Consider the following 14,657-nt stretch of genomic DNA (forward strand, 5'->3'; position numbering starts at 1 on the left):
AATCTGCGGCCAATCTGACTGCATTTTGTGGAGAAATCTGCGGCCAATCTGACTGCATTTTGTGAAGAAATCTGTGGCCAATCTGACTGCATTTTGTGGAGAAATCTGTGGCCAATCTTACTGCATTTTGTGGTGAAATCTGGGGTCAATCTGACTGCACTTTGTGGAGAAATCTGCGTCCAATCTGACTGCATTTTGTGGAGAAATCTGTGGCCAAGCTGACTGCATTTTGTAGAGAAATCTGCGGCCAATCTGACTGCATTTTGTGGAGAAATCTGCAGCCAATCTGACTGCATTTTGTGGCAAAATCTGCGGCCAATCTGATTGCATTTTGTGGAGAATCTGCAATCACTCTAATTGCATTTTGTGGGGATACTGCTGCTAGATTTTTTTTCCCTTGGGGGGGAGGGGGGGATATGTGGGGAGGTTTGCCGGCCCTCCACCATGTGGTCTGGAAAAAAACGGCCCTCCATGCCCGCAAAGTTGGAAAGCACTGCTTTAGATTATAAGCTTGAAAGGGCAGGACACTCTTACCCTGTTGAGTTTTGGATTTTATTCAACATTTATTCATATTAATTCTGTCACTGTTATTACTGATTTTGTACTTTGTAATTCTCTGTTGTGTACCAACTCTGTATTTTGTATATTGGTTTATATCTTTGTCTGTTTTATTTTGTACCCCATGTGTAATGAATAGCGGAGATACAGCCGCAACAGCAAACGGCATGGCGGCTATCTCCACGTCGCAGCCGGCGGTTTCCGATGCACAGTTACATGCTGGTGCTTTGCCTGGTCCTTCTATCACCCATAGACTAAGGGCTACGCGCGCGCGCACGCCAAGCGAAAGGACCTTTATGCATCCAGAAGGGGAGTCAGCTGACTCACTCGGTCAGCTGACTCCAGCTATGCTCAGGATTGGCTGAGTGACTGGGGTGGCGCTATGGAGCACGTTTAGTATATATAGGACCTGCCTGTTAGTTGCTCCGCGTCTGCTGTTGCAAATGCTATGTGTTAGCACTCAGACCTAGTCAGATCCCAAAGTGTGCTAGAACCAGCTGGAGCTGGGGATCCACACTTAGCCAGATTCTGTTGATAGCTTAAAGTACTAATTGAATTGTATTATTTGTTATGACCTTCTGCTAGCTTGACTATTCTTCTGCTCTCTGATTCTGTACCTTTGCCTATCTGATATAGTTGCCGACTCTGCCTGAATTATTACTCTAATTTAGCTTCCTGTCTTGTCCCGTCTCTGTCCGCCTGTTGCCAAACCTGCTTGTCTGACCTTCCTGTTCTTGCCAGTGAGTTAGTCACTGGTGAGGGATCCTCTGCTAGTATCACCTGCTCCTCAGGTGATTAGTAGCTTCAGTACAGTCTGAATCACCTGCTCCTCAGGTGATCGGTAGCTTCAGTACAGTCTGAATCACCTGCTCCTCAGGTGGTCAGTAGCTGCGGTACAGTCTGAATCACCTGCTCCTCGGGTGGTCAGTAGCTGCAGTACAGTCTTAATCACCTGCTCCTCAGGTGAATAGTCACTACAATAGAATCTCCTCTGCCTGCTCCTCAGGTAGTAGTGGCTTCAGTATAGTCTGAATCACCCGCTCCTCGGGTGATCAGTACACTTGTTCAGTATATTTCTACCCGCTCCTCGGGAGATCTAATTCACTACTGTCTACATCTCCAGCTTGCTGGAGTTGGTTCTCATCTGTTATATTGAGATATTCCCCTCTCTCAGCTCCTCTGGGAGAACAAGTATCTCTAACATTACTGTTGCACCAAGCACCTATCATTACATTGGTTGTCCTGGTTCTGGCTATACTAGTATTATTGGTGATTCTGCAGATCACACATAATCAGGTATAGCATCTGTATTGTTGGTGATACTGCAGATCACCAATAATCAGAGAAATCTGTTCTCGCTGACACCAATCGTTACACCATGTTTGTTACTTACTTTTATAGTGCCACAAAATATGTTGGCTCTTTATAAATCAATAATAATAATAATAAATAAAGCAGGACTGGATATACAGTACATTTAGTAGGTTATAATATACAGTATAAAGGAATTTTACAGACTCTTGTCTAGAGTTATCCTTTTGGCTTGGGCAGCAGCAGGGCATAATTGTGTGCTGCAATAATAATTGTAATAATGGCACAAAAACAAGCCAGTACATTCTAATTAACAGATGACCTTCAGAGAAAGACAGGCAAATACTTACAGCTGCCAAATTTTAATGGACAGGCATGAGCATCCATAGGAAAATCTTCCAGATGCATAGGGCATTCAGCTTGGACAGTCAGCCTAAGAAGCGGAAGGAGACAACAATATGCTTTTATTTGCACAGATTAATACAAAGAGGGAAATCTATTCCACAATGCAGCACCAGAACTTATGAAGGCACCGAGATAAACCTGCTCTGTTCTGCTAATAGCATCATTAACATTTAAATCTGCTCTTTTCATCTGGTCCTTCAGTAGACATTCAGAACATCAAACATTGCAAATAAACACGGCAGTTGCCTAACTTGCATATATTATACAATTTCACCAAACTATTAGCAGTTGTCATACTAATGCGTAGGTATTAGGACACTCAGCGTATTGTGAGCAAATTAAACAAAAAATTCTATTTGTTTCAGCACAGATGAAAAGAATGTTTAATCAGAACTACCTGAATCAAATTGTTCTTCAAAACAATTGTACTGTTATCTGAACGTGCGCTGATTTGTTTAACGTTCTGAACAGATTTCCAGCTCGCGCTAGATAAAAAGGCATTTGGAAAACAGAAATATGTACTCTAAAAACCGCCCACAAAGATATAAAGGCAACCAATCATGCAGGCGCAATTCAATTATTCTATCAGCATTCAGTCCATCTGGATGTCTAGAATGAGGATCACAGCATACTTGGCTTGGTCAAGCATTCCTGTCTGTGCTACATGGCAAGGAAGAGATCACTTAGACGTACACTATACAATTTGTGTAAAAAAATCAATATCTGCCAGCTAACTGATCATATATCTGGTCTACAACCTTGTCCCTGCGCCAAAATGTCTCTGTGTACCGCTCCTGCCACAACACTCTACCCCTTTCCCCTCCTTTCCTGACAGGCTCTCACCTCTCCCATATCCAAGCAATACATGCCATAACAACTTCCTGTACTGTAAATGACTACTTTTTCCCCTTTGCTTAAAGAGAAACTCCGGCCAAGAATTTAACTTTATCCCAATCAGTAGCTGATACCCCCTTTTACATGAGAAATCTATTCCTTTTCATAAACAGACCATCAGGGGGCGCTGTATGACTGATATTGTGATGAAACCCCTCCCACAAGAAACTCTGAGTACCGTGGTACTTCTGGCAGTTTCCTGTCTGTGAACCTTGTTGCATTGTGGGAAATAGCTGTTTATAGCTGTTTCCAACTGCAACAAAAGCATACAGCAGCTACATCACCTGCCAGCAGTAAAATGTCACCATGTAATAAATGTCAGAATGTAAATCAGGGATTTAAAAGCTTTTACAATGGGCAAACAGTGACTAAATCATTTATACATAATTATTTTAAAATGAAGCACTTTTTTTATTACATTATTTTCACTGGAGTTCCTCTTTAACTATAACCAAAAATTGTATTTTTGGTGCATGAGATCCATGTTGTTAGATAAAACCCCAGTTTAAAACAAACGAACAAACAAAAAAAAACACAAAATAGGCAACTCTACACCCACAATACCAAAATAAATACATTAAGACCCCAAACTACATTAATAATGTAAAAATACAGTGCTAAAAGATTTCTTTTTACTTTTTAAAGACTACAGAATCCACATCTGTACTCTCTGGTGCTCCAGCCCACAATCATGGTAGCCAGGCATATTCTGCAGTGCTTTACAGAGTCTATATAGTCTTGCCTCTAACTCTCCCACACAGGAGATAAAAAGCAATTCCCTACCATAGTCATGTGTCCATCGTAGTCAAGGGTCAATTTTAAGGGGGAAGACGGTTAACATATGTGGATGTTTTTGGCATGTGTGAAGAAGCTGAAGTGCCCAGAGGAAACCCACAAAGACACAGGAGGAACAGACAAACTCCATGCAGCTAGTTCCCTGGCTGGGATTCAGACAGGGAACTCAGTGCTGCAAGGCAAGAGTGCCATCCACTACACCACCATGCTGCTCACCACCATCTCCACCAGCTACTCTCCTGCATGATTGCTCTGCCATAAAGAAAACAGAGCACCAAGCTCAGAAGTCTGTGAAACAGGAAGTGACTGGGAATGAAGCTCTTGGACAGGAATAAAAAAAAATGTGTCATATCAGTTATTCACAGAGCTTATGCACTGGTAAAAGTAGCTTTGGTCACTGAGGGCTTTTTGAGGTTGCTATTATTTTCCTATTAAGTTAAATGTGTGCCTTGCCATGGTACCCATAGTTAGACTTTAATGAGAAAAATAGTAACAAAAAATAGTGCAGTTTAAAACTAGCTCAAAATTGTTCAGTGATTATGACTCGTGGGATAAAAAAATGTTTGAAAAAAAATGCTTGGAATTTTAATAGGAAAAATAAGTCTATGCTGTTCCCACTCAGGTCCTTGTTCTGCCCCTGTGGCCCATTCAGTTTTAGCCATGGGTTCAGTTCATTGATATACCCTGTGCAAGCTCCCCAAGCCCTTAAGGCTCATACACACATCAGACCATGGTCTTTGGAAAATGAAAGATCACAGACCAGTTTTACCCCCTTCCATGTAGTATGAGAGCCATACCTACACAGTCTATTCTATGGAGCTGAACTCCCCATCAGAAAAAAATCTTTGCAAGATGCTGCACACAAAGATGCTGTACAGACACAAAAGATCAGTAGCTGCAAAAGATCTGTTCCTGCCAAAAATCCAACCCTGCAAATTGCAATGATAGTCTATGAGATCTGCAGATCATCATACACACATGATTTAACTGACAGATCTGCAGATCTGAAAATCCAACCTGGTGGATCTGATCTGCAGATGAATGTCAGTTAAATCATGTGTGTACGATGATCTGCAGTTCTCATAGACTATCATTGCAATTTGCAGGGTTGGATTTTTGGCAGGAACAGATCTTTTGCAGCTACAGATCTTTTGTGTCTGTACAGCATCTGTGTGTGCAGCATCTTGCAAAGTTTTTTTTCTGATGGGGAGTTCAGCTCCATAGAATAGACTGTGTAGAGTATGGCTCTCATACTACATGGAAGGGGGTAAAACAGATCTGTGATCTTTCATTTTCAAAAGACTATGGTCTGATGTGTGTATGAGCCTTTAGGCTGCAGAAAGACCTTAAATATTTGAACAGAGATGATTTGTTGCAGTTGCAATGTCAATATTCTGAGATTTGCGGTTAAAAGGCATGAAGCCGTATAGAGAGCTCAAGTGGAAAACAGAAAATCTCCTTTACGCACCATGACACAGTGTTTCTTTCTATAACTTATCTTTCAAAGCGTCCATAAACCATCCTAGCAGCTTCTTTCATGTGATACTATTCTGAGCAAAGAATTGTGGGCCACCAGTAACTGCAACTTAAATGACAAAATCTAGCATTCTCATTGAAGAGTGAATATATATATATATATATATATATATATATATATATATGTTTCAGCTTGCTTTGAAAAACTGCATGTTTTGATCTTTACGGTGTCAATTGTACAATGTAAACGAACTTGCATGTCAGATGTTTCAAAGCCCTCTCTCTATTTGGCTACACGGCCTTTCTTTACAGACATTTATCGAAGTACATGTTGAAGAGATTTCTCTTTCAAAAAAAGGCCATAAGCAAACCAGCAAAGTTTGGAAATCAGACTTCTGTAATATGTTTTATTATTTGCAATTACAGATAAAAAGGTGTGCTACAAACCAGAGGGGTTTGGATGAATTTCCTGGTTCAAGGAGGCAAAAGGATTCATTTGCGTGGGCCCATCCATTATTTTAAAGTGAGGAACTATGACTGCTCCATTTCGCACATAAAGAAGATCACATATGCTCGTAGTTAAAGAAAAGAAAATCGCTGTCTACAAATAAAACTTAACCACTTGAGTACCAGCAGTCTCTGGATGCTTAAGGATCAGAGACTGCTGGTACAAAAAACGGTGCTCACCGACGACACGTCACACAGATCCATAGCTCTTGCTGTCCACGCCATTCTCCTATCACTGAAGCCCACTCGCTCTGCCATCTCTATGACAGCAGAGCTCCGCAAGCCGGCCAAGAGGCGATTTCATTGGCTCCTGACCATGTTATACCTGTGAGTGTCTCACAGTGATCAGAGGGAAAGGAGTCAATTAAATTGGCCCCTGACTGGCTGATGGAGCTCTGCTGTCATAGCGATGGCAGAGCGAGTGGGCTTCAGCGATGGGAGTCTGGCACAATTGTCAGTAGTGCGCAGGTCCGTGTGCCGCAGTAATTGAAATCATTGTCCTGGCAGAGATAACAGGTCCCAAACAGGGTGCAGATTTAAATTTGCCTAACCTGAAAGAGGTTAAAATAATAATTACATATTTTGAAACTACTGTTATGTTGGAAGACAGTTAAACACACACAATATTCAGCAAACAGCTGTAAAGTTATAGTAAGGAGGCCAAGCAAGACAATTTTACTGGTACTTGCTCTTATTACGCAGCCCGTGCTGTGTAATAAGAGCAACCTATTTTACCTAGATGGATGTGCTATTGCTGTAGTGAAAATAATGTGGTGAACAAAAACTGTTTATTTTTTTTACAATATTAATTATATTGTCCAGATAGACTACCCTGCTGCTGCGTGTGCTCCCGCTGCCTTCCGATAGCCCCGAGATCAATGAATGGGAACATAGTCCCCATTCATTGATATAAGTCCATGGCAGAAAAACCGACTGCCTCTTATCGCGGTCTTTATGCACAAAAATAATTTCCCGTCCTCCTAAAGCTTCCTGGAAGTGGGAGCTTTGGCTTCCAGGACGTTTTTACTGTGGCCAAATAGTGCCCTCCTAAACAACATAATCAGACAGACTTTAGCCTGTTAGTTAGTGGCTGGATAGAGTAATGGTTAAAGGGAACCTAAACTGAGAAGGACATGTATTTTTCCTTTTAAAATAATACCAGTTGCCTGACTCTCCTGCTGATCCTGTGTCTCTAATACTTTCAGCCACAGCCCCTGATTAAGCATGCAGATCAGGTGCTCTGATTAAGGATAAGTTATCCTAGCTATGTGCTCCTCACTTTAAATCACAATAGTAAACTGTAATGTCTAAATTAACCACTTTACCCCCAGCGGTACGAATTTCTCCGTCCCTTTTTTCCCCCCTAAAAAACCAGGGACGGAGAAATCCGTACCTTCCGCGCTACCGCTGCTGTCCGCGCTCCCGCCGCTCGTGCGTGCGCACCCGCCGCTCGTGCACGCCGCCGCCCGCTCGCCCGGAGATCAATGAACGGGAAAATCCATTCCCGTTCGCTGATCTAGCCCCCGCAATGATCTGCTGCTTCTTTCAGAAACAGCAAGATCATTGTGAGTCTCCCAGCCTCCTACTGCTTCCTGTAAGCGTCCTTCCGGACGCTTACAGGTCGCATGTAAACAAACACTCTGTGGCCATCTTGTGGCCAAATAGTAAACTACACCCTAAAAGCATTTTACATATACAAACATTACATTTGCACAATAAATTAACTCATTACCTCCCACACTCCCCAATTTTTATTTTTTTTTTGTAATTAAAAAAAAAAAATACAATAAAAAAAACATAAATAGTTACCTTAGGGACTGAACTTTTTAAATATTTATGTCAAGAGGGTATAACACTGTTACTTTATAAACTGCGGGCTTGTAATTAGGGATGGATGCAAAACTGAAAAAAATGCACCTTTATTTCCAAATAAAATATTGCCGCCAAACATTGTGATAGGGACATAATTTAAATGGTTTTATAACCGGGACAAATGGGTTAATACATTTCATGGGTTTTAATTACAATAGCATGCTTTATTTAAAAACTATAATTGCCGAAAACTGAAAAATAATATTTTTTTCCCACATTTTTTCCTATTTCCCCATTAAAACACATTTAGAATAAAATAATTCTTGGCATAATGTCCCACCTAAAGAAAGCCTAATTGGTGGCGAAAAAAACAAGATATAGTTCATTTCATTGGGATAAGTAATAATAAAGTTATAGACGAATGAATGGAAGGAGCGCAGAAAGGTGAAAATTGCTCTGGTGGTCAGGGGGTAAAAACCCCTCAGTGGTGAAGTGGTTAATATAGCATCAGATGGATCGCCTTCTGTCATATCCTGTGTGTGTTTCACAGTCCACTAATCATATAAAAAGACAAATGGCACTCAACATCCTTTTCACATATAACTGTCCTCAGAATAAGTCCAATCCTCCCAAGGCTCTGCGGAATTCACTTGATCTTTATATAGTAAAACAATAAACGTTCACCAGAAATCGTGGCCGACCAATTACGATCAGCTTGTCACGTTTGTGGCCCAGCCAGTGTATACAGGATTCCTCACTTTCCCTCAGCTCCTCCACACATGTAAAAAAGTAAGGTGTAGTCAAATAGTGTAATACTGCTTCAATAATGCATGCAGGCTTAAAACACCAGTGCGTTCCCCACTAGCAGTCCAACATCACCCTGTGTGTCCTCCACCAGAACAATAATACAAGCCTCTCACCGGATATAATGCGCTGACCAGCAGGGACCAGCATCAACAGCATATGGCGTTTTATTCATAAAAGTTTAAAAGTAGTGCACTTACAATCATCAGGAAACGATGCGCATATAAAAACACATGTAGCGTCTTCCGTGCTCTGAAGGCCACGCCCTGCTAGTTTCGTCATTTGACTCATCAGGGGCTTTTAACCACTTCCCGACCGCCTAACGCACAGAGGCGGCCGGGAAGTGGAGCCCTGAAGGACCGGCTCACCCACAGAGGCGGCGGTCCTTCTAAGGGCATGGGCGGAGCGATCGCGTCATCCGTGACGCGATCCTCCGCCGGCTACTGTCACCGCTCGCCCGCCGCAACATCCCGCCGGCTATACGGAAGCGCCGGCGGGATGTTAACCCCGCGATCGCCGCATACAAAGTGTATAATACACAAAGTGTATAATACACTTTGTAATGTTTACAAAGTGAATTATACAGGCTGCCTCCTGCCCTGGTGGTCCCAGTGTCCGAGGGACCACCAGGGCAGGCTGCAGCCACCCTAGTCTGCACCCAAGCACACTGATTTCTCCCCCCCCTGCCCCAGATCGCCCACAGCACCCATCAGACCCCCCCCTGCCCACCCCCCAGACCCCTGTTTGCACCCAATCACCCCCCTAATCACCCATCAATCACTCCCTGTCACTATCTGTCAACGCTATTTTTTTTTATCCCCCCCTGCCCCCTGCCCCCTCCTGATCACCCCCCACCCCTCAGATTCTCCCCAGACCCCCCCCCCAGACCACCCCCTCCCCCTGTTTAATGCATGCATCTATCCCCCTGATCACCTGTCAATCACCTGTCCATCACCTGTCAATCACCCGTCAATCACCCCCTGTCACTGCCACCCATCAATCAGCCCCTAACCTGCCCCTTGCGGGCAATCTGATCACCCCCCCCCCCACACACACCAATAGATCGCCCGCAGATCCGACATCAGATCACCTCCCAAATCCATTGTTTACATCTATTCTCTCCTCTAAACACCCACTAATTACCCATCAATCACCCATCAATCACCCCCTATCACCACCTGTCACTTTTACCTATCAGATCAGACCCTAATCTGCCCCTTGCGGGCACCCAATCACCCGCCCACACGCTCAGATTGCCCTCTGACCCCCCCTTATCAATTCACCAGTGCATTAATTACATCTGTTCTTCCCTGTAATAACCCACTGATCACCTGTCAATCACCTGCCAATCACCTATCACCCATCAATCACCCCCTGTCACCCCCTGTCACTGCCACCCATCAATCAGCCCCTAACCTGCCCCTTGCGGGCAATCTGATCACCCACCCACACCATTAGATCGCCCGCAAACCCGCCGTCAGATTACCTCCCAAATGTATCGTTTACATCTGTTATCTTCTCTAAACACCCACTAATTACCCATCAATCACCGATCAATCACCCCCTATCACCACCTGTCACTGTTACCTATCGGATCAGACCCTAATCTGCCCCTTGCGGGCACCCAATCACCCGCCCACACGCTCAGATTGCCCTCAGACCCCCCCCCCTTATCAATTCGCCAGTGCATTAATTACATCTGTCCTTCCCTGTAATAACCCACTGATCACCTGTCAATCACCTGCCAATCACCTATCACCCATCAATCACCCCCTGTCACTGCCACCCAACAATCAGCCCCTAACCTGCCCCTTGCGGGCAATCTGATCACCCACCCACACCAATAGATCGCCCGCAGATCCGACATCAGATCACCACCCAAGCGCAGCGTTTACATCTATTCTCTCCTCTAAACACCCACTAATTACCCATCAATCACCCATCAATCACCCCTATCACCACCTGTCACTGTTACCTATCAGATCAGACCCTAATCTGCCCCTTGCGGGCACCCAATCACCCGCCTACACGCTCAGATTGCCCTCAGACCCCCCCTTATCAATTCGCCAGTGCAATATTTACATCTGTCCTTCCCTGTAATAACCCACTGATCACCTGTCAATCACCTGCCAATCACCTATCACCCATCAATCACCCCCTGTCACTGCCACCCAACAATCAGCCCCTAACCTTCCCCTTGCGGGCAAACTGATCACCCACCCACACCAATAGATCGCCCGCAGATCCGACATCAGATCACCACCCAAGCGCAGTGTTTCCATCTATTCTCTCCTCTAAACACCCACTAATTACCCATCAATCACCCATCAATCACCCCCTATCACCACCTGTCACTGTTACCCATCAGATCAGACCCTAATCTGCCCCTTGCGGGCACCCAATTGCCCGCCTACACGCTCAGATTGCCCTCAGACCCCCCCTTATCAATTCGCCAGTGCAATATTTACATCTGTTCTCCCCTGTAATAACCCACTGATTACCTGTCAATCACCTATCAATCACCCATCAATCACCCCCTGTCACTGCCACCCATCAATCACCCCCTGTCACTGCCACCCATCAATCACCCGCTGTCACTGCCACCCATCAATCAGCCCCTAACCTGCCCCTTGCGGGCAAACTGATCACCCACCCACACCAATAGATCGCCCGCAGATCCGACATCAGATCACCACCCAAGCGCAGTGTTTCCATCTATTCTCTACCCTAAACACCCACTAATTACCCATCAATCACCCCCTGTCACTGCTACCTATCAGATTAGACCCCTATCTGCCCCTAGGGCACTCAATCACCCGCCCACGCCCTCAGAATGCCCTGAGACCCCAGCCCTGATCACCTCGCCAGTGCATTGCTTGCATCTATTCCCCCTTCTAATCACACCTTGAGACACCCATCAATCACCTCCTGTCACCCCCTAGCACACCTACCCATCAGATCAGGCCCCAATTTGCCCCGTGTGGGCTCCTGATCACTCGGCCAAACCCTCAGATCCCCCTCAGACCCCCTTCCGATCACCTCCCCAGTGCATTGATTGCATCTATTTTCCCCTCTAACCACCCCCTGAGACACCCATCAATCACCTCCTGTCACCCCCCTAGCACTCCTATCCATCAGATCAGGCCCAATACAACCTGTCATCTAAAAGGCCACCCTGCTTATGACCGGTTCCACAAAATTCGCCCCCTCATAGACCACCTGTCATCAAAATTTGCAGATGCTTATACTCCTGAACAGTCATTTTGAGACATTTGGTTTCCAGACTACTCACGGTTTTGGGCCTGTAAAATGCCAGGGCGGTATAGGAACCCCACAAGTGACCCCATTTTAGAAAAAAAGACACCCCAAGGTATTCTGTTAGGTGTATGATGAGTTCATAGAAGATTTTATTTTTTGTCAAAAGTTAGCGGAAATTAATTTTTATTGGTTTTTTTTCACAAAGTGTCATTTTTCACTAACTTGTGACAAAAAATAAAATCTTCTATGAACTCGCCATACACCTAACGGAAAACCTTGGGGTGTCTTCTTTCTAAAATGGGGTCACTTGTGGGGTTCCTATACTGCCCTGGCATTTTAGGGGCCCTAAACCGCGAGGAGTAGTCTAGAAAACAAATGCTTCAAAATGACCTGTGAATAGGACGTTGGGCCCCTTAGCGCACCTAGGCTGCAAAAAAGTGTCACACATGTGGTACCGCCGTACTCAGGAAAAGTAGTATAATGTGTTTTGGGGTGTATTTTTACACATACCCATGCTGGGTGGGAGAAATTTCTATGTAAATGGACAATTGTGTGTAAAAAAATCAAACAATTGTCATTTACAGAGATATTTCTCCCACTTAGCATGGGTATGTGTAAAAATACACCCCAAAACGCATTATACTACTTCTCCTGAGTACGGCGGTACCACATGTGTGGCACTTTTTTACACCCTAAGTACGCTAAGGGGCCCAAAGTCCAATGAGTACCTTTAGGATTTCACAGGTCATTTTGCGACATTTGGTTTCAAGACTACTCCTCACGGTTTAGGGCCCCTAAAATGCCAGGGCAGTATAGGAACCCCACAAATGACCCCATTCTAGAAAGAAGACACCCAAAGGTATTCCGTACGGAGTATGGTGAGTTCATAGAAGATTTTATTTTTTGTCACAAGTTAGCGGAAAATGACACTTTGTGAAAAAAAACTATTAAAATCAATTTCCGCTAACTTGTGACAAAAAAATAAAAACTTCTATGAACTCACCATACTCCTAACGGAATACCTTGGGGTGTCTTCTTTCTAAAATGGGGTCATTAGTGGGGTTCCTATACTGCCCTGGCATTTTAGGGGCCCTAAACCGTGAGGAGTAGTCTTGAAACGAAATTTCTCAAAATGACCTGTGAAATCCTAAAGGTACTCATTGGACTTTGGGCCCTTTAGCGCAGTTAGGGTGCAAAAAAGTGCCACACATGTGGTATCGCCGTACTCAGGAGAAGTAGTATAATGTGTTTTGTGGTGTATTTTTACACATACCCATGCTGAGTGGGAGAAAGATCTCTGTAAATGGACAATTGTGTGTAAAAAAAATGAACAAATTGTCATTTACAGAGATATTTCTCCCACCCAGCATGGGTATGTGTAAAAATACACCCCAAAACACATTATACTACTTCTCCTGAGTATGGCAATACCACATGTGTGGCACTTTTTTGCAGCCTAACTGCGCTAAGCACCTTTAGGCTTTACAGGGGTGCTTACAATTTAGCACCCCCCAAAATGTCAGGACAGTAAACACACCCCACAAATGACCCCATTTTGGAAAGTAGACCCTTCAAGGTATTCAGAGAGGGGCATGGTGAGTCCGTGGCAGATTTCATTTTTTTTTTGTCGCAAGTTAGAAGAAATGGAAACTTTTTTTTTTTTCTCACAAAGTGTCATTTTCCGCTTACTTGTGACAAAAAATAATATCTTCTATGAACTCACTATGCCTCTCAGTGAATACTTTGGGATGTCTTCTTTCCAAAATGGGGTCATTTGGGGGGTATTTATACTATCCTGGAATTCTAGCCCCTCATGAAACATGACAGGGGGTCAGAAAAGTCAGAGATGCTTGAAAATGGGAAAATTCACTTTTTGCACCATAGTTTGTAAACTCTATAACTTTTACCCAAACCAAGAAATATACACTGAATGGTTTTTTTTTTATCAAAAACATGTTTGTCCACATTTTTCGCGCTGCATGTATACAGAAATTTTACTTTATTTGAAAAATGTCAGCACAGAAAGTTAAAAAATCATTTTTTTCCCAAAATTCATGTCTATTTTGATGAATATAATAAAAAGTAAAAATCGCAGGAGCAATCAAATAGCACCAAAAGAAAGCTTTATTAGTGACAAGAAAAGGAGCCAAAATTCATTTAGGTGGTAGGTTGTATGAGCGAGCAATAAACCATGAAAGCTGCAGTGGTCTGAATGGAAAAAAAGTGGCCGGTCCTTAAGGGGTAGAAAGCCCTAGGTCCTCAAGTGGTTAAACTTTTATGAATAAAACGGAATTATGCTATGTCGAGATCTCTCTGAGTCTTAGGACAAGTGATTTTAACTTCGTTAAGAACATCGGCTGATGCCATATGCTGTTGATGCTGGTGCCTGCTGGTCAGCGCATTATATCCGGTGAGAGGCTTGTATTATTGTTCTGGTGGAGGACACACCGGGTGATGTTGGACTGCTAGTGGGGAACGCACTGGTGTTTTAAGCCTGCATGCATTATTGAAGCAGTATTACGCTATTGGTCTGCACCTTGCTTTTTTTTACATGTGTGGAGGAGCTGAGGGAAAGTGAGGAATCCTGTATACACTGGCTGGGCCACAAACGTGACAAGCTGATCGTAATTGGTCGGCCACGATTTCTGGTGAGCGTTTATTGTTTTATTATATGAAGATCAAGTGAATTCCGCAGAGTCTTGGGAGGATTGGACTTATTCTGAGGACAGTTATATGTGAAAAGGATGTTGAGCGCCGTTTTGTCTTTTTTTATGACAGGTGCTCTGATTATCTGCATGCTTCTTTCAAGTGTGTTATTTAGCCACTATTGCAGCAAA

At 43.8% G+C, this 14,657-nt stretch overlaps 1 protein-coding gene across 1 annotated transcript in view; it reads right to left on the minus strand.

The window, feature by feature from the left end:
- Nucleotides 1-14,657, minus strand: part of GABRA2 (gamma-aminobutyric acid type A receptor subunit alpha2) — a 257,044-nt gene that overhangs the window by 78,425 nt on the left and 163,962 nt on the right. The window contains exon 6 of the mRNA XM_068278530.1: nt 2,220-2,302. Coding sequence (XP_068134631.1) covers nt 2,220-2,302 — 83 coding nt within the window. The remainder of the gene's footprint in view (nt 1-2,219; nt 2,303-14,657) is intronic.

Source organism: Hyperolius riggenbachi, chromosome 1, assembly GCF_040937935.1.
Source record: "Hyperolius riggenbachi isolate aHypRig1 chromosome 1, aHypRig1.pri, whole genome shotgun sequence".
NCBI lineage: Eukaryota > Metazoa > Chordata > Amphibia > Anura > Hyperoliidae > Hyperolius > Hyperolius riggenbachi.